The 21,876-nt window shown below is 42.0% G+C and overlaps 1 protein-coding gene across 2 annotated transcripts in view; it reads right to left on the bottom strand.

Annotated features, from left to right (window-relative positions):
• Positions 1 to 747: 747 nt before the first annotated feature.
• The window catches only part of LOC109200527 (putative uncharacterized zinc finger protein 814), a 32,582-nt gene continuing 11,453 nt past the window's right edge, over positions 748 to 21,876 (bottom strand). For both annotated transcript variants that reach the window (XM_025904829.1, XM_019356126.2), the window contains 2 exons: positions 1,360 to 1,527; positions 748 to 996 (listed from right to left, as the gene is read on the bottom strand). In XM_025904829.1, the coding sequence (XP_025760614.1) occupies positions 1,361 to 1,527 (167 nt within the window). In that variant the 3' untranslated portion in view covers positions 748 to 996; position 1,360. The remainder of the gene's footprint in view (positions 997 to 1,359; positions 1,528 to 21,876) is intronic.

Genomic DNA, 21,876 nt, shown 5'->3' with positions numbered 1-21,876 from the left:
TCAAGGGTTTAAGTCTGACGCTGAAACCAGAAGAGGATCTTTCTGTCTCTGCAGATTCACTGTGATCCAGAGATGGCAATGATTTCAGTCCTGCATCACGCTGATGTTTGCACAGAGAAGATAATTTAGTAAATGTTTTTGAACATTGGTAACAGTAAACGTCATAATCATTATGCAAATTTTTACTCTGCGAATGGTACTCATGGCCATTGACCAGTGGTTGTTGATCAATGCTCATAAGAATTTGCATATTAATGATGAAGAAATTGACCTCACAGCCCATTGTTCATTCATTGGGCCGGTTTCAGTCGTTATGCAAATGTACTGTTTACAAGATTAACGTAAAAGCAGGAATCAAGACGTAACAGTTTATTTGTAACATGAAATCGTTTCTGAGTGGAGTATGAACTGAGATTACTCAAACTCTTTCACAGATAAGATAAGATAAGATAACCTTTATTAGTCCCACACGTGGGAAATTTGTTATCTAATTACTAATACGTTAGTTATAAAAAAATTACGAGAAGAAAAAAATAAGAAAGAAAGAAACTCAGAACGAGCAGAGCTGCTGTAACAGGCTGCCGCACACGGGGGGCGCCGTGATGAAGTTCTCTTTCATGTGTCTGCGTTCATGCTTAGTATGATCACATGATTGTGAAAAGGTTTTGTCACAGTGTCTGCACTTGTATGGTTTCTCTCATGTGTGGACTCGTTTATGCTTTCAAGCTGACGTGCACTGATGAAGGATGACCCACACTGATCGCAGACATGCTTTTTAACGCCACTGTGAAGGAGTTCATATTGTTTGAAGTCCTTTGAAGTGGTGAAGCCTCTCCCGCATTCTTTACAGTAGTTCATTTTGTCTCCAGTGTGTCTACGTTGATGTATTTTCAGAGTCCTTCAATGACTTAAAGTTTTTCCACAAAGGTCACAACAAAAGTCTTTCCCACAGCGATGACAGGGTTGAGAACTTGATCCATCTGTGTCGCTCTGCTTCTAAACAAAAACACAAAGACAGTGTAAGTCAGTCCTTCTGACTTATCCTGAACGTCACCTGAAATAAAGAGCATCTCTGCCAAAGTCCAATTACATTTTACTGTTTACATTATCACACTCAGCTCAATTTAATGTGCTATAAAAACTACAAGAGTAAAAACATTAAAGTAATACTAGTTTAATGCTACAATAACAATAACACAATTCTCAAACACTATCCCTAAAAACCTGTGATTAGAGTCTGAATAATCATTCAGAGCTGCGAGTAGAATTGCTAACATGCTAACACAATTTGATGAGCTTGAGTTGAACATGAGTTGTTTCAAACAGTCGGGCTGACAAGATAAAAATATAAATACATACCTCACAGTAACTGCACTTGTAGAGTCTTTCTGGTGTGGATCTGTTGGTGTCTTTTCAGGTAACGTGGAGATTTAAAAGTCTTCTCACACAGGTCACATTTATAAGGTCGTTCCTCAGTGTGGGTAAACATGTGACGTCGTAACTCTGTGTTTGTAGTAAACTGTTTACCACACTGATCACAGCTGTACACATCATGTCTGGTGTGAATGCGTAGGTGAATATTTCGGCTCCCTATCCGGCTGAAAGTTTTTCCACAAATGTCACAGCTGTACGCTTTAATTCCAGAGTGGGTAACTAGATGACTCTGTAAGCTGTAACTGTGAGTAAAAGCTCTGCCACACTGATCACAGGTGTACGCTTTAACTCCACTGTGGATGAGTTGATGTGATTTTAAGTGTGAAATGCTCGTAAAAGACTTTCCACACTCGTCACAGCTGAACGGTCTCTCTCCACTGTGGATTAGTTGGTGTCTTTTTAAGCTTCCAGACTCGGTAAAAGACTTTCCACAGTCTCCACAGCTGAACGGTCTCTCTCCAGTGTGGATGAGTTTGTGTGTTTTTAAGCTTCCAGAGTGGGCAAAAGACTTTCCACACTCGTCACAGCTGAACGGTCTCTCTCCACTGTGGATTAGTTGGTGTGTTTTAAGTGTCCAGACGTGGTAAAAGACTTTCCACAGTCTCCACAGCTGAACGGTCTCTTTCCACTGTGGATCAGTTGGTGTGTTTTTAAGTGTCCAGACGTGGTAAAAGACTTTCCACAGTCTCCACAGCTGAACGGTCTCTCTCCAGTGTGGATTAGTTGGTGTCTTTTAAGCTTCCAGACTCGGTAAAAGACTTTCCACACTCATCACAGCTGAACGGTCTCTCTCCACTGTGGATCAATTGGTGTCTTTTTAAGTGTCCAGACTGCGTAAAAGACTTTCCACAGTCTCCACAGCTGAACGGTCTCTCTCCAGTGTGGATGAGTTTGTGTGTTTTTAAGTTTCCAGACTCGGTAAAAGACTTTCCACAGTCTCCACAGCTGAACGGTCTCTCTCCAGTGTGGATGAGTTGGTGTGTTTTTAAGTGTCCAGACTGCGTAAAAGACTTTCCACACTCGTCACAGCTGAACGGTCTCTCTCCACTGTGGATGAGTTGGTGTGTTTTTAACTTTCCAGACTCGGTAAAAAACTTTCCACAGTCTCCACAGCTGAACGGTCTCTCTCCTGTGTGGATGACCTGATGCATTTTTAGGGAAGCTTTCACAGTGAAATCTTTCCCAAACTCGTCACGGTTGTATTTTTTTCTTCCACTTCTTTCTTCAACAAAATTGTCGGCCTCCTGAGAGCGCTGACTTCTCGATCCACGTTGGTCCTGCAGTGACAGAGATACAAACAGAGGCAGTGATTTGTGGGAAATACATTATTCTAACCGGCCTTTTATTAGTGGTATGTTGTGAGCTTTTATTAAATAAGTATTTATACTTATTTTCATACACACATTGCAAATGTGCTCATGAGAGTTGGCATTCAGTCTTTTGAGGGTCAATGCAAACTCGCTCACAGACAGAGATACATATTAGACTTGTTTCTAGGGCAAAGATTAGAGACATTTGGCTGTGCCTGTACGCCTGCTCAGTGAGATTAGCACAGAATGTACTCTGGATGTTTCAGAGACGTGTACGAGGAGAAAAAACAGCAGGAAACACATCGAGTGTGAGACGATGAGGACGGTTTTTAAGTGTTATTCTTCTGCCCTCAGCCGAATGTCCCTATCCAGCTTATGCAGAGAGCTAAACATTAACTGGCTTCAGTAAACACTCAGGAAACCGTGTGGCATTCTTCAGAGCTTTACTGATCCATATTTTTCATTTGTAAAACTGTAATAACAGAAACAGAATACAGCATATTCACTCTCCATAAAAATACACAAAGATTACATTAAATACTGTTGACTTATGCAAACAGTCACTACACAATCTCAGTATCAACACTGCACCCGCGTAGCATTTCAAGAGATACAGCTAACGGCACATGCTGGTATGTTTTATGCTGGCAGGCTAAACAAAGGGCTAACAGCTAGCTTATGCTAGTAATGTAACAGACTTGCTAAACACACAACAAACTCATTACTTTGCTGAACAAGGTACTAATAAGTGAGAACAATCAATCGTTTTGCCACACTTACAGATTATGCCTTTTCAAGAGCGCCAGATGCAGGAATTTACAGAGACACAGAGAAATGGACCTTCCCTGTCGAGCGCTGGGAGAAAATCACTGCTTGCGCTCAAACATGGCGCTACCCTGTAAACCCACTAGATGGCAGGCTTTGACCAGACAAGATCAGGAATAAACATATTTTTCTGACATGTTACTACAATTAATTACAGAACGGATGATTATGACCTGCTATATAACAAACTTATAAAAGCATATCTTAGAAATAACAGGAGGGACAGAATAGTTATAGAAGTAAAAAAACTGACGCATATTATGACATCTGCTTACGTATTGTGAGGCTGGACTTTAATATACAAAAGTATTGTGATGTGTGCTTCCTAGGTGAGATCTCTGTAAGTGACGCTGCAGTAACTGCACCGTCATATATGTATGTATGTGTGTGTGTGTGTGTATGTATATATATGTAGCCGGTCTGGCCTTAAACTATGAGTGCCGCTAGCTCTCTGCGTTGTGTTGTGCGAATGACCAGAGGAGTCAGCTCTCACTGTGCCAGCTGGGCGGATTTATTCTCTCTGAACTGTCTGTTGAAAATAAAAATAGAACAGTACAGCGACTTCACTTTACTGGACTTCTGCATGTACACCTCTCCTCAGCGGGACCTCTAGGCAACTGAGGTGCAACATCACAACAAATCCAATTAACAAATAATACTGCTAAAATGTATTTATAATCATATGTAACAAATGAAAATGCACTTCATCGTGACCATATAGTGACAATTACCTCAACAACAAAATTATAGTTTAGGGAGACTTCATTTACCAGTGGCAATTTTACATATTTTTTTTTGTTACATATATCTAACAGTAAGTTGAAACAGTGAACATGAATCACAAATAAAAAATATAACCAGTACACATGACACAAAAATAAAAGAGGGAGCTCACATACCTGTTTATAATAAAAATAAAACAGTACAGCGACTTCACTTTACTGGACTTCTGCATGTACACCTTTAAGGGAGAGAGAAGGATAGCGGACCACATGAGAAGCCACCTGCATGCTTATATGCTCTCATCTGAAAATGGCTAACTAGCATGATACAATAAAGTGCTGTACTCGACAGAGAAACAATAATTCACACTAAAACATCTAACAGAACTGTGAGACAAAATGTACAAAGGGAACAAGCAGTGTTTGAATTACTTTTAGTTACTTTAACTGTGTTTATTCACTCTGTAACTGAGAACACTAGCGTACGCTCACCTCTCCTCAGCGGGACCTCTAGGCGACTGAGGAAAATAGCGCGCAGCTACAGGAAGTGACTTCGTGGGAAGTCAAAGGTCACACAAACAAAATAAAAGCTCCCAAAATATAAATACAGAAAATAAACATATATAAATAAACACATATACATAACCAATACTGACAAAGCAAAATAACACCGCAGGATGGATCTTTGGTGAAATATAAATTATTTTTTAATACACCCGTTACATCCACCCCTCCTAGATTTCACCAAAATCCAGAACAGTCAGGTGAACAATCTAACTGGAACACAGGGACAAATCTACAGAATTTATGGCTCCTAGGCATGGGTTTAAACCTCCGAGCTATAAGCTCTAGTCTCAGCTGTATAAGCCACCTACCAGATAGGTTCAGAAAGAGCATGAGGGTGATCAGGCCTCATCCTTTCTTACGGTGCGTTCACACCGGACGCGAAAGAGGCGAGCAAAAACGCCCTGAATGCCCCTAATGTGACGCGTGCACATTCGCACCTCAACACCTGTCGCCTCAAAATTGCATCTTACCACGCGCGTGAAATGTGGGAGGAAGTTGTGCCAGATGTGTTGTGCTGCAGATGTCCTCTGAATAAACACAATATCTTGTTAGCGGAAAGGTATTTGTACATCAGTTGGAAAATATCGGGACAGTAGGCGGGCTTGCTAGCTTTTGCACGGTTCCATCGGGTCAGTCTGGAAATTAAAAAGCAGAATGAATGAACTTACCAGGTTGCCCAATCTCCTCACTAATGTGCCTCCAAGCTAGGTCCGTTTTATTCCTGTCTCGGTAGAAGTAGCAACTAGCATCATTTAGCTCTGGATGATTAGCCACGGCACTGATGAGCTTTCCCTCCATACTGAGTGACTGGATCTGCCCCTTTGACCTAGTTACAGCCACGTCACCAGGCTCCTGATTGGTTGTCGGGGCGTGATTTGACACCGGAGTTCATATTTTCCGACTCGAGCGTGTGCACAAAATGCAACACACAATCTGACACGCGTGGTTTTCTTTCGCAAGTCACACGCGCCCCACGCGGTACACTGACGCGCGTTTCACGGGTTTTGGCGTTTTCCCGACGCAAATCTGCCTTCGCACTTTCGCCGGATGCGCAATCGCGTGTCATCGTGCTCTTTCCATTGACTTTACATGTGAACCTGACGCTCTGGCCGCCTCTTTTGCGTTCGGTGTGTGCGCACCGTTAGATCAGTGTGATGCCATTTACACCACACACATTCCCAGCCGTCCACACACATCAATTACCTTAAAACATATTATGTATCTAATTGTGCCATAATGACACTGTCCCTTAGAACCAAAAAAAACCGAAAGATCTCTAAACACCTGGGTTCACTTAAAACAGCGTAAGAAGAGACTGAGACCTTCTGCTAACTGAATTCGCCAAACGCTTAAAGCCAAAAGGCTTTTGAACCATGGACTCAATGAGTCGATCAACTCTTTTACTAACTCGGCCGGCTCGCGTCATGACAACATTGTCCGGGCCTGCCCGTGGCTGTTCTTGGGGACCCACATCATGACACACATCCGTTGGAGACATCTGTGCATCGGCAACATGCACTGGGGCTACTGGTAGGGGCTCGGTGTGTGCATCACAATCTGTGCCTGATGGATGCGAGTGGGTGAGTGCAGTTTCTGAAAGTGTATCTAACACAGACGGAGAGTCTAAGTCAGGTTCTGCTACCAAACTGTCCAAGTCTGTGTCTCTGTCTGGGCAGTCCTCTCCTACCAGGGAACACTGGGTTGAATCCCCTGCAAACACCACTGGAGCTTGCTGACTTGACTTATCCAATCTTGAGAGTCCCTCACTCAAGGTCTCCTGACTCTCATCATCATCCGAGTTGATCCAAGCACTGGTCCTGTCCTCTGCAGTCTCCTCATCCAAGGAGTCTAACTGGTCTGATGCACATGACCCTTCCTCTGATCCAGTGTCACCCAGTTCAGCTGTCACTACTGGCAGGAAGCTGATATTCAAAACCAGGATGTGATGTACCACCTTTATGTTGCCACTGTCATCTTCCAACTTGTATGTGTGAGTCTGCAAATTTCTGTCTCTGACTGTGTACACTGTTGCGTCCCACTTGTCAGCAAGTTTCTTCTTTCCTCTCTCGCCCTTATTTGCAATGAGTACCTTGTCTCCTATGTTCAAATGAGTGCCCTTTACTTTTCTGTTATATCCTTTTGCCTGTTTGTCTTGTTCCTTGATGGCATGAGTCTGGGCAATCCTAGCTGCCTCATGAAGGCAAAACCCGTGGTCTCATGTACAGTTGCATTATATGCAAATGTCAGATTCTGTATTTGTTGAGGCCACTTGTTCTTTTTTCTGAGGGGCAAGGACCTAAGCATGTTGCCAAGTGTCCTATTAAACCTCTCAGTCCCTCCATTTCCCATGGGATGGTATGCCGTAGTATGGGATTTGGAGACCCCCGAGAACTTGAGCAGTTCTGCCAAGAGCTCACTTTCAAAATTTGGTCCCTGATCGCAGTGAATCCGCTCAGGAAACCCATACACACAGAAAACATGGTCCCATAGTTTCTTAGCCACCTGCTTTGCAGTCTGGTTTGTGCAAGGGAAGGCATGGGCTAGCTTAGTGAAATGATCTGTAAGGACAAGAACATCTACTGAGCGCTGCTTACTATCCTCTGCACTCCAAAAATCCAAACACACCAACTCCATAGGAGCGGAGGTTCTGATGCTCTCAAGTGGGGCTCGAGCAGAGGGTTCTGGTGTTTTGGCCAGGATGCATCTTTGACAGCATTTGACATACTCCTTTATATCAGACTCCATCTTCGGCCAAAAGAACCGTTGTCTTGCCAGATATAAAGTCTTCGCTTGCCCCTGATGTCCTGCAATATCATGGACACCGTTCAATGCCTTTGCTCTGAGACTTTCAGGCAAAACAAACTGATGTCTCCTTTGTTTACTCAGGGGGTCCTTTGTGATCCGATAGAGAACTCCATTTTGGATTCTAAGCCTCTCCCACTGTTTAAATAACACCATGGCTTTCGCATCAAATCCTGGCCTTTCACGCCTGGAAGGTCGCCGTCTCCATATGACAAATGGTAAGATCCTTGAAATACTGGGATCAGGTTCCTGGCTATGCTGGAGTTCCTCTAGTGTGGACACAGGAAATGACTCCTGTCCTGGCAACACTAGGTCCTGAACTGACTGGAACAGTTTCACAGCCCTTGTTTCAGCAGCCAGATCCCACTCACTGTGACAATCCAAGATTGCCTTAACATCCATAGCATCACATCGCTCAGGATCTTACTGGCAAAAGCAATTGGACGGGCTTTCTGCTGTCCGGCTGGTATTTGTGACAATACAGCACCGAGCCCATCTAATGAAGCATCAATGGACAATATGAAAGGCAAAGAAAAGTCTGGATGTGTAAGGACTACAAAATTCAACAGCTTCTCTTTCAGATTAGACAGAGCTGCATCACATTCATCTGTCCAGTCAGAGGGCCTCAGTTTTCTGTAGCATTGATGCCTGTTTGAACTCTCCCTCTCCTCTTTTGTCCAGCAGTGAGGGCAAACAAGGGCTTCGCCATAGAGGAGCAGCTAGGGATGAAATGCTGAGAGTAGAAAATCGCAAAAGAAAACACTGGGAGTCGCAAATACTTATTGACATCTAAAATTAAGATAACACTGTACATATTGTTTTTTTACCTTTATGCTTTGTGTGAACAACTAAGGTGTGTTGCCTAAATCCATGAAGTGCTACAGAGAAAATTACAATTTTTTATGTAATTAACACATTTTGAACTCTTAAAGCAATATAACAAAAGCAAAGACACCCAGCTGAACTAAAATGATCCACGTAGCAAACAAAAACTGTTGTGAGCCGCCACCCTTATATCGCCTTTGGGCTTTTAGAGCCTTGACCTGACTTTTAAAAATTAATTGGTAAAAAAGCACTATGCTACTGAAAAATTAAAAATAGATATTTGTAAAATTCTGCCTAAACATGTATTTTACCTGGTTAATGCGTGCCGCGGGGCGTGGTCTGCAGCGCCGCTGCAAGGGAGGCGAACGCACCTGAGCGGGACCCGCAATTTACGTCTGTGCTATCTATGCTGTTGTGTTGGTGTGTGTCCTGCTGTGTGCTGCAAAGCTACATTCGGCTGTATGCGTACAGCAACCGTGTGTGCTAATCGGGGCTGTACGAAGTCATCTTTACGCAGGACTGTAAGCTGTCATCTGTGAGGCGTGAGCGGTTTGTCTTTAAAACCCTTTGACTGCCTCACCAAGAAAAATACAATGAAAGAATTATTTGTCCATATTTTCTAATACTTTAGGTCAATAATGATCACAATCAAACAAACAAATGTATATGCTCAACCAAATGGTTGAGCAGGCAGTCAAAGGGTTAACAGAGTTCACGGTGGAGCTGCTACCATAATGTGGATCCAAAGATCCATAATTGGCCTAACTGGGGCTGAAAGTCTCAATAAATGCACGTCAATTCGGCGGGTATACCGGCTTCCGCGAGGGTGACGCTTATTTTGAGCGATGAAAAAATAATAGAATATAATTTTTTATATTATATTTTTATATTTCAATATCACAATGATCTTCCAATTTAGAACTACAAGTTAATAAGAACTAACATAAATAAAATACACTTCAGCTAAATACTTCTAATTTATTTTCCCAAACCATTGGAGCCAGAATATAAGGACTATATAAGGCCGCAGGTTCCAGACCCCTGGTCTAGGGCATTGATCATTTTCCTAAATCCCTCGTTTTGCAGTGTTGAAGGGAGCCATATCTTTGGTCAGGTGATAAGTGATAGCCTCAGTAATTTCTTTGTGCCTGCCAGAGTTCGACGGGTATGGGGAAGCGCTGTATAAGGTTCCCGTTATTGATGTTTGGGTGGTTGACCAGGACGGATTTTCTCCTGTCACTTTCTCATCATCTCTCACGTGCTCTCCGTTGTTTTTTCCCTGCCATTTTTAGCAGCCAGGTAGCGTCTGTATCACGTGGTATAAGGCTCTGGCCTTGTCATTTGTTGAGCAGGAAGAGTGAGTGCTTGTTTTCATGCAGATTATGTCCCGGATCAAAATGCAGTACAATCGTCATCGTCTTTTTTTTTTCTTCTTTTTTTTTTAAAACTCGTAGTCATTTGGAAATGAGATCACGATTTTCTAATGAGTAATCATGCAGCCCTACTTACAGTGATGACGCGGTTGCTGTAACAGTAGCCTACATTCAACGGCTGCAGCCCTCCTGCTGCCAGCTGTACACATCAACACCAAAAACAACAAAAGCACAAGCAGCGCACAGGTTTTAAGCCAGCGAGGCATCATTGTAGAGGCAGTGAAGGTGAGTCCATCTCACCTGCAGCGGCATCGCAGACCAGGAGCCACCACAATAATAAAACATTCTTTATTTAATTATAAATAAATTATTTCTCCTAATTATGTCCTGGGTTTTAACTAATTAATAATACCAAAGGAAACATCACAAAAAACACTTAAGGTCATGAAAATTAATTGCGATTTAGTAATTCACTGAGGCATCCACCCTATTTATTGAAAAGTATCGTATCTGTATTGGTATCGGATCGATACCAAAATATGCACTATCGCACACCACTACCATCAAGCGGTGCGGCTTCATAGCTGAGCAAAGTCGTACTGAAACATTTGACAGATTTTCGAGCACCGTGTACATAAAATCGTTCCGAGGTCAGTAAACACAACCAGAGTTACATAAAGCAAGCAGGATTATAAGGGGCGCTGTCGATTTTCAGGAAAATCAAAGGATTGATTTTAAGTGCGCAGTATTTTCCAAAAACACGGTAATAACGACGGCCCGCTAGCATGCGCTACCAAAAATAGTGCTTTGTTGTGTATCTGACAGACAAAAGTCAAACCAGTTCCACACAACTGAAGTTGCAGCATTTTTACAAACCAGTTCTGGTTCATCCGTTTCATTTAACGGCCCGCCATGTGCGTATGTAAACATATGCACTGCGCATGCGCGTTTTACCCATATTCTATCGCAATATTTCATTTTCCTATCGTTGCCTAAAATTACACCGGTATTACTGTGAACGGTATGATACAGCCCAGCCCTACACGTGCCAATATTTATGTCTCCAGATTGTTTGTATAGTGAGCCATTAAGACTGTACTCTTGGTACAGTTTTTATTTTTGCTGCTTTTGTCTTACACTGTAAGAAACACAGATTTGCAGCGTTTGTATGTAAGCAAATGTGCCAGGCCTCAAAGACAATGGCTGGTTTGCACAACAAAAGCAGGATGTGAATCGAGCATATGACCTGTACAAATCTCAGCAGGGGTGATTAACACCTCGGGACTTGCACCAGAAAATAAAAAAGTCAGTAATTCTAGTAGGTGTTGGTCTCAAGGGATTTCTGCAAATGTGCGCAGGGTTAGTAAATCTAGTGTTAAAGTTAGCTCGGTGCTTACCTTTAGATGAGCCCACAAACCGAGAGAAACTCCGTGATGAAGCTGGAACTCTTTCCAAACAGGAAACAGGTCAGGGAGCAGAGACCCACGTGGTTCACGCTGATCTCAGCTACGATCCAGGAGACAAGGGTGTGCAGATCGATGCAGATATCGATCCAAACGTTGGTAGTGGTATATGATCGATACTTTAGTTTGTTTCTCTCCTGGAGGTTCACTATTTACTCGCTGTGGATGAAACAGCAGCTCTGTCTGTGTGAACACCTCTTCTTATGCGGCAGACGCACTTTGCTCCGCCCCCTTCTTCCTGCCCTGCTGGGATTTGTTACTGTGCCGTCACGTGACTCAGATGCGCTCAGAAGACGCATTTGGACTGCAGAGAGAGAGAAAGAGGAGCAACATGTGGAGATATTTTATGACTGTAAATGAAAATGCTGGAGAACAGCTGGAAGGCTGTCAAGCCACAGGGGACCACAACAAGCTGTAGAGTTCAGCTTATTTTTCACACCTCAGTTAAATGCTTTGACTGAAGTCTCACTGCACACACTCAAACTTAGTGTTTGTGTACACCTTGGTCATTATAACCTGACACTGATCAGTGCTGCTCTGACGACCACACTCACATCCATGTAATCATTTAACTGGGATGGTCTGGATTTACTGCACAATGCTGAATGTGTCCTTACAGTACAGGGAATAACTCTCTCTGTGTTCCTGCAGAGAAACTCTGGGTTTGTGTGCTGACGAGCATCACTCACAGTATGATACAAAGGCTCACTCATACCTTTCCACACATGTGACAAATTCAAACAGATGCTGAAACCTTTAGAACATCATAAACTACACATTGTTGTACTCTTTTAGGATGGAACAGCTTTCAGATTTATTTACTCTTAAAGGATAAAAGATGTTTTTAAGAATTTTGCATTCAAGAGGAGAATGTTTAAATAAGTCATGTAAATGAGAATTTCAAAGTTGGTGGCTGCAGTATATACAAATTGGTGTATCTCAAAAATAAAACTATGAAGACACTCAAAATTAATTTGGAAACTGTTTTATGCAACTTTTTTACATTTACAATTTTGAGGGATGAACCTCTGAAATTACTTTAACTAGAAATTTGTGTAAAAATACCACTATTGCAATTTATGTAGTTACTGATGACTTGATGCATACATATGATTAAAATTTGGGATATAATGGTTGTATTGATGTATAGCAACTTAAAATACTCCCAGAAATGGCACTACAACATGTAAAAATATAAAGATAAGCTCAGGCGGACTGGGTTCTTTAGTAGGTCTAAAGGGTTAACCTGCGTCCTCACATCATGAATATGAAGGGTTGTAGTGGAAGAAGGTGGTGTGAAATCCTCATAGCTGTGGAGTGAGGAGGGGGCTCCTGTGGGTGAAGTCTTTGATGGTGGTGATGGCTCTGTGCTGGTGGGAGTGGGGAGGTGTCTCTATTGTTGGGGAAGGTGGAGGTGTCAAGGCTGCTTGATGTCTCATCAAACCAGCAGTAAGAGTCGTTGAGGGTGTTGGCCAACAGCAGGTCGTCAGTGGAGTGGGGCTGTGTGCTTATATCCTTACTCTCATTTCCCTTAGCGTATCTGTAACATGCAAGTTCTGTCGGTGCTGTGCTACTGGAAACTGAATTTCCATCACACTATATGTTGTGATGATCTCAGTTCAGTCATGGTGTGTTCTGCAATCCTGCTGAATGTGTTCCAGTCCCATCGACTGTGTATGAGCGTACAAACAGGCGTGTGGCGGGGATGAATCGGAATGTCTTGAGCCTCAGCATCACAAAACCAGGATGACCATAAATGTTTCTTGTCCTGTTGGATGATGATAAGACTGTGACATGGGATGCCACCTTTGGTCTAGTGATGAAGCAAAGCTCAGGAAGAAGTGTGATTAAATGGTACCCACATGTGTGCTGCTGAGAAGGATGTACAGGTGTACCTGCTGCCAAATCCAAGCCTCCTCAGGTTAGTTGTAGCTGCAGAGCGCTATAGGACTGAGACAGCTGAGGCATCAAATGTTTGATTAATATATATATATATATATATATATATATATATATATTAATCAAACATTTGAACATATATATATGTATATATGTATATATCTATATCTATCTATCTATCTATCTATCTATCTATATATATACATATATATACATATATATTATAGCAGTGAGCTTGAACTCTGGGTCAAAGATTAAAGTTGCAGTTATTTATATTTCCTATCACCTTAAATCTTCACTCAAAGACAAGTATCTCTGACAGTGTATATATAGATGTTTTATATATATGAGACAAATATTGTTAGTCTAATATGTTGGCTTTATTACATTTGGCTCAATACTTACATATATGTGTAACAAGGAAAATGTACGAGCTATGAAAACTGTTTCTGATAGAATGAAGGGTAGACTGATATATTAAATATTCCTTTATTGGTTAAGGAAATCAGACCATGTCATAACTGCGTTAAGTCATACAGAATACCAATTCCATGTGCAATAACTCAACTGTACATAACACTATTTATCACATATTGTTTACGGCTTGTAAATTGTACATTTTATATATACATATTTTTCCCTATGTTAATACTGTCCATATGTATATAGCGCTGCAGAACTGTAGCCCCCCCCCCCCCCCCCCCCCCCCCCCCGCCCCCCAACATGTTTACACTGAGTAGGAGATGCTCTGTATCTCATTGTACAACTGTATAATGTTGTGTTTGTGGATATATGACTGACTTTAATTATCCATAAAATCATCACATTCTCTGTAAGATTAAGGTCAGCTATTGTATTATTATATTTTAAAGGCTTTAAAAGCAAGTAAACGCTGAAACTACAAACTTCGCTAATGTCACATAACTTTGCCGACATGTGGCCAGCAGTAATGTTTTAATGTTCTTCGTTATTAAACATTCGCACATAAATAAGTGACATCATATTCAATACTTACTTTTGACAGTTCACTCTTCAGCAGCTCCCTTCTGCCGTTTTTTTCGGCAAAATTATCCACACCCACCGCTCTGCTATGAATTGTGGGATATATGGAACCACAAAGCGTGCACCGGACCACGCTTGATATTTGGGGAAATTATTCGCAGTTGAAATTCGTACTTCAAGCGTGCAGTCTCTTAATTGGGACACAACCACACACTGGTGATGGCAAGCTACGTTGTAGCCACAGCCACCCTGGGGCACACTGACAGGTGGGGGCGAGGCTGCCGGACACTGGCGCCACCTCTGACCACCACCAGTAGTCAACGGGTGAAGTGTCTTGCCCAAGAACACAACGACCGAGACTGTCCAAGCCGGGGCTCGAACCGGCAACCTTTCGATTACAAGGCGAACTCCCAACTCTTGAGCCATGATCGCCCCATATAAGCAGAAATCATATCGATCCAGAGGCACACTTATTAATTCAAGTAGACACAAACCTCAAGCTTATCAAATTTATTATCATGTAATTTATTAACCAACTGGATGAAAGATCAACCAAACATATTTGCAGAAAGTAACAAGGAATGAATATTGGGTAACAGTACTGAACATGTCCTGAGTGTGTTTGGATGTTAGTGTGCACGTGTGTGGGAGTTTTCTGTGAAAACAAACTTGTGTGACCTTTTTGCCACAGTTTCTGTGGCTGTGGGTGCTGTCTGTTGATTGAATGTTAAATGCTTTGTATTAACCTCCTAAGACCCGAACTCTTCCACGACATGCATTTTTAATTTCTCTTTGATATTTGGGCATATTGGGGCCTGACGAATGCAAAAACAAAGAATTTCCAGATTTTTTTGTATACCTTATTTTTGTTTTTAAGAAAAATGAGAGCCACAAATGAGGATATTCATTTGAAATTTTGATAGAACAGTAGCAGTATAATGTCCTTGTAAGTGGATATCAGCCCCATGTAGAGCAAAATTGAGTATTTTGGTCAAAATAACCAAAAATGTGATGTCCACATGTGGACGGCAGGTCCTAGGAGGTTAAAGCACTCACAGGTCACAATTTGTTTTGCTGTGCACTGGCAGCTGACGTCCCTGTATGTCAGTTCTTGGGAAATGAGAACTGCCTGATGTATCCTCAGTGGATGGAACTGATGGCCCATCTTTAGCCATCTCCTGAACTGCTTTCTCAACTGCTTCAAACAACTTGATTGCCATTTCTGCCTTTTCAGAGTCAAAGAGACTTTATTAATCCCAGAGGGAATCTGAGTTGTCATAGCAGCTAATATACAACAAACATCAAGCACTCATATAAAATTGAGCCACACAGTAAACAGTTCTGCAGCATCTGAAATTTCCAGTTGCTGACAAGACAGTTGGTGCTATTTCTGTGCTGTCCTCTTGAGGGTTCATCCCACACCATCCAGTGGACCCTTCTGTGGCTCGCCGTTTCATGTCCCAGCAGTGAATACTAGTTTGAACAGTTCAGTAGAAAACATAAAACAATTCCCTCTCTGTCTCTATTGAAAGCATCACTGCAAAAGTGGATTGTGAGTGTGCCCTCTGCATGTAATTGAGCACTGGTGACAAGTGCTGCCAGATTGCTGGTGGGCCCTTAAGTCTTGATGGGGACACTGTGCAGAAGGACGTTGGATGGGAGGATGTATGTATATAAAGCACATCTGTGTGCTGGTGTGATGTTCTGAAGTGGACTGCTTGTATCTCTGTGCTATATTTTCAGAGCTCATTTTCAGAGGTCAACATGAATCAAGTCTTCATGTGCTTTCAAGCCTCGTCTCTTTTTTGATTGTTACTTTGGATGTTTTGCCACTGGGGTCATTCTTGTGCTCCTAATCCACTACTGCCTGCTGGAGATAAGTCACTTGACTCTCTGCATTGTACTGGATGGAGACTGGGAAGAGAGATCCTTGCACTCAGAACATTCTCCGTACATGCAGTTTGTTTTCTGTGTGATGGCTTTCACAAGATCATCCAGATCGACAGTCATCACTTTCAAGTGGTGAAGCTTCTGCACAACAACCCAGATTCTCATGCATTTTGCACATATATGTGTCCCAATAAGTCTCGAGGGGTAACAAGGTGCAGTTCAGTTTCTTTTCTTTCCTTGATATTATGGTGTGTCTTTCTCCACCTTTGCATTGACTTCATATCAGTATTTATTTATATCACGAAACTGAACATAAATCTCAACAACTCGAGTAATTTCAACTGTACAACTTAAAAATCAGGTAAATAGAGTAAAATCAACAAATATTCACATTAATAAATCACTTAATCCATTTACTCTACTCACTCCTGTAACTGGTACTCAGTCTACTCTTTATATGAGTAACAGGACTGAAAGTAATAGGAGTGAGTTTTTAGCATGCAGTTTGCAATATAGCCACATGGCATCCTTGCTAGTATGAGGACAGTGAGCACAATCTAATGATTTTCCCCAACATTTTATTTTAAAAATAATCAAATAACAACTAAGCTATAATTAAGGTAATGGGGCTGTATGTTGATATCCAGCCATAGTTAAAATATCAAATAAATGAGAAAACGTACTTTTGGTCTTTGCATGGCTTTTAAAAGATTCACCTTATGCAACTTCCTGTCGTGCATGTGACTTCTGCAATGTTCCACATTTTTTACACGGGATAATATGTTAGGGTAACAGGACTGGGTGAAAATGCACACTGTGAACCCGCGGTTTGATTCACACAGAGCGACTGTGTTTGTGAAAGTATGAGGGCTGGTGTGACAAAACCCACGACCCGACACTACGTGACACTACTAACGTGTGGGGGCGGAGCCAAGTTGCCATAAAGCGCGTGGTGCGTTCCAGTACTTTATTTTAGGAGAGTTCCCAACTGAGGGAGGCACGTGACCCTGTGCTGCAGGTTAACTGTTAGATTTGTTTACAGACTCCACTCTGTGTGTTCATCGTGTGTGGATCCGCAGATTGGTCGTTTTCACGAGCGGTCTTCTCAGTCTGTCAGCGTGTCTGCGGTTTGACATGATTAATGACCTCGGCAAAAAGAAAGTCTCCAGCTCTGTAAATCCACACACTATCAATATTATCTTTAGACGGCAGAAAACACAGTCTGAGGGGGCTGTAGTGACGTGCTAAGAAACTAACTCAACTAATTAGAAACTAACTAATTAGAGATACACTTAATCAGCAGTGGTGATGTTTTATATTCCCCATAAGATCTGGGGACCTTGGAAAGGTGTAACGAAGGGCCAGAGAAGAGAGTGGCTGTTAGTGAATCATCCAGCAGGTCGGTGTTGAAGTGTTGAGTTTTAGATGAATCTGATTTTGTCTTTCAGATCAGGGAAGGAATACAGAAGTCAGGAGGTGGGAAAAAAAGCAAAAAGGCAAAATCCAAGCAGAGTTCAGTTAAAAGCTGTGGGGCACAAAGATTACAGGGCAGCAAACAGAGGCTTTGAGACATGTTGTAGACAAAGGTGGGTTGATTGCACACGGGCCTGTTATGTTGTAAACTGTTGGGCTGACTGGAAAGGAAAAACTCAATGCATCATGGGAATCTCACTAAGGTCTAGCTGGACAAGCACAGAGATGAGTCCACTGTCAGAGGCCATAAGAAGATCATTTGTAACCTTCACTAAAGCTGTTTCTGTGCTGTGATGAGCTCTGAAACCTGACTGAAACTCTTCAAATAAGCCATTCCTCTGCAGATGATCTGTTAGCCGTTTGACAACTACTCTTTCAAGGATTTTTGAAATAAAAGGAAGGTTGGAGATTGGCCTGTAATTAGCTAAGACTGCTGGGTCTAGAGATGCTTTTTGAGTAAAGGTTTAACTACAGCCAGCTTGAAGGCCTGTGGTACATAGCCGATTATTAGAGATAGGTTGATCATATTTAAGATTGAAGAATTAATTAATGGCAGGACTTCTTTGTTACAAGTAACGCGTTACTGCCCATTTCTGCCTGTTACTGATCAGGACCTGCTGTGTGTTTCCTGTCCACAGGTCTACAAAGAGTCGCAGCAGATATTTGACTTTTAGATCACATGTCTGTGAAGGTTCTCAGTCATCCAGGTCATTGTAGATGTCATTGTAATGTGGAAAAGTTCAAGGGGGCCGAATACTTTTGCAAGCCACTGTATATACAATAGACTAAGGAGCTTGGAAAGAAAAGCGTCTGGACTTCTTGAGTTGCTTTAAGACGTTTCACCTCTCATCTGACAAGCTTCTTCAGTTCTAAGGATCAGTGGTGGAGAGTCCCAGATTTAAACCCAGATTTAAACCTACGATGACCTGGATGACTGAGAACCTTCACAGACATATTGCCGTACATTTTGGGAGGAACACCCTTCAACTGGTGCGGGAGTATGAAAAGGAATCAAGAAAACTAGCGGATTATAGGAACCATCTCCGTTTCAACCTGAGATGCAGACAAAGCAGAGTTGTTCCCAAGAGCCTGCGCCTTGGATCCACTGTCAGGGGACACAGAGCGGACTTGATTCTACAGAGAGCACAAAATCAGCTTCTAAGTGAAAGGATAAGACAGGTCCATTTCACTATAGATGCCCTCCAGAGCAAGATTAGCCAGACGCTGCAGGAACTGGAAACCCTTCTACCCTCTGCTATTCTAGAAGAGGTTTACAAGTTTGTGGACAACGCTCAGCGGGCCCAACACTCTAAAGGAAAAGAAAGACAACGCAGGAAATTTCACACCTTACTTTCGAAAACCCTCCCCCTTCAGTCTGAATCTACACAACTCAGCGAAGAACACACACCTGAGGACAGTCAGGAAAAATGGGTGAAGAACTTTTCAGACCGGAATCTCACTGAACCTGAAAAGAGGGTTTTAGCCAAAGGACTCAATTTTGCCATTTCTCCGCAACAGTTGCCCATAGTGGACCTCATCACAGCCACAGAAACTGCCATACGGATTAACAAATTAAATAACTAATACTTAATACTTAATAAACTAAATAAAAGACTTCAGTCTGACTCTAAAGTACCCCACAGATGGAGACACAAATACCTACACCTGCACTGTCTACAGCAGGGGTGGGCACCAAGGGTCGGTGTCCCTGCAGGTTTTACATGTATCCTTGAACCAACACAGCTGATTTAAATGGCTAAATTATCTCCTCAACATGTCCTGATGTTCTCCAGAGGCCTGGTAACGAACTAATCATGTGATTCAGGTGTGTTGACCCAAGGTGAGATCTAAAACCTGCAGGGACACCGGCCCTCGGGGCCTGGAATTGCCCACCCCTGGTCTACAGCAAGAAGGGAAACAAATCTATTAAGAAAGAAGTGGAGCTAAGAGTCAGAGGTAAGAGGTCAAAGGTCACTGTGTACAGGTTTTTTCTTTTTCTTTTTTTCATATGATATCCAATTGTGATAGTTGAGTTCAAGGAATGGAGATGTATGGTATATACCTTACCTTACTTGCTTCAACCCAAAATCTCAATTTGAATCAGTCAAATGAGGCAGATAGTGTTTATTGTGTAAATAGATGGGTTTATTGCTCAATTTTAGAAGTTAGCAACAATTTTCTGTAAGTTAAGCTCTGCTTCTAAAAGAAATATTTTCATAAAATACTGACAGATGATCATTTGCCACACATTATTTCAGGGTTTAACAGTCTTGGTCCTAAATCCTTGTACTGGATAACTGGTGACCAAACAACCTTTTTATATCTGTGCTGGGCAGGCTGAAGGACGAGTGAGTGACGTGTGAAAGAGGTGACTGACATGGGTTAGTGACACGGGGGTTCATAATGTTCACAATGGTATTTTATTAGTTGTTGGTTTAATCATGGATGAGGCGATGGCTGTTATTTTCTTTTCAATCACGTTACATGTTCATTGCTGGATTTATGGAAAAACATCAACTAATACTGCATGTCCGTAATTATTAAAATGGATATAAATAAAGAATACTTACACTATAATGTTATTTAGAAGTGTAATGCAAAAAAATGGATTTTTACGCCTATTATGAATTTTACTCGAATACAAATACAAATACTTTTCCCCCCTCAACAGATACAAATACTGGCTGCTTTGCACATCGCTACTCAGTATATACCGTGTGAGTAGAGCACTTATTTGCCCTCCTGAGTCACTTGACTGTTTGCCAGAATTGCTTTGAGGCAGAGCAGAAGTCTTTTTCAATTGCCTCACTGAGCTCTTCCCTAGGGATGGGTATCGTTTAGGTTTTATCCGATACCAGTACCAAACCGGTACTTTTGAAACGGTCCCGGTGCTTAAACGGTGCTCGAACCAGTGCTTAAAGAATGGGGGACACAAACTTTGTCCAAAAACCTCTCATGTTTAACTGTTTTCCACTTTTTCTTTGGTCATTTTAGCCTTTTTGGCCAGGGTAAAGGGAGTATCTGCCATCAAACAACAAGACAGCTGCATGTAACTACGACAGTGTTTGCTAGTTCATCTTACATGCGTTAATGTAATAGCGTGGTAAGCCTACTCAATGTCAAATACACACGAACAACATTAAGCTACTCACGCAGAGAAGAACGGCTGCTGCTGCCATCATCATCCATCATCATTTCTGCTACACTGGCAGGGCTAGGGGCCAGGACTCTCCTCTTCGGGTTCTTGGGGGATGTTGCTAACTCCGGGTCCGATAACAGGACCCGGAGTTAGCAAGACTGGGACTGGGACAGAGGCCCCTACACCTGCACTGTCTACAGCGGGGAGGGAAACATCCTGATGAGGAAACAAGTGGACCTGAAAGTTGCAGGTCAGTGCTGCAGTGTGCGTGTGTGTGTGTGTGTGCGTGTGTGTGTGTGTGTGTGTGTGTGTGTGTAATCCAAGTTTCATGGGATCTGCTTGAACTTCATTTTCATATTATATAAAGCAGTGGTTCCCTGGTGGTGAGTAGGGATGGGTATCATTTAGGTTTTATTCGGTACCAGTACCAAACTGGTACTTTCGAAATGGTGCCGGTGCTTAAACGGTGCTTAAAGAATGGAGAACACAAACTTTTTCAAAAACCTCTCATGTTAGCTGTTTTTTTTTTGTTTGTTTTGTAAAAAGATAACAATGTTAGTCCATTGTTCGTCCAGAACAAGAATTGGTTCACTCCACTTCCGTCTGCTGCAGGCACGGATTATTACAATTTAAGGTCCTACATAGGCTCCATCTGTCTAAATTGAAGGTTTCAAGGATGTTTCCAGGAGCAGACTCAACATGTGATCGATGCGGCCAGAATTCTGCCTCATTGTCACATATGTTTTGGACATGTCCTAATATTGCCATCTACTGGTGTAAAATATTTAAAACTACAGTCAAATACTTAAATAATAAACAAGTTTGTGTTTTGAGTTTTATAACATTGCTTGCAAGATGCCTTATACTTCTAAACTGGAAAAATAAAGCCCCCCCAACTCACTCTGCTTTGTTAAGAGACACAATTGGAGAAAATTATATATTTTTTTGAGAGATAATGTTAAACAGTTTTACCTAATTTGGCAACCCTTTATAGACTACTTTAATAAGTAAAACATATCGGCTTCAAGATTATATACATTGGTTTGGGCAGGTGTATTGTTCTTTTCGGGGGGGGGGGGGGTCTTCTTCTCTCCCCTCCTTTGTATATACTTATTTGGGCATCTAAATGTTTATGTACAGACATAGATATAT

The sequence above is a fragment of the Oreochromis niloticus genome, unplaced genomic scaffold (assembly GCF_001858045.2).
Source record: "Oreochromis niloticus isolate F11D_XX unplaced genomic scaffold, O_niloticus_UMD_NMBU tig00007314_pilon, whole genome shotgun sequence".
NCBI classification, from domain to species: domain Eukaryota; kingdom Metazoa; phylum Chordata; class Actinopteri; order Cichliformes; family Cichlidae; genus Oreochromis; species Oreochromis niloticus.
This window is presented reverse-complemented; position numbering and strand designations above follow the sequence as displayed.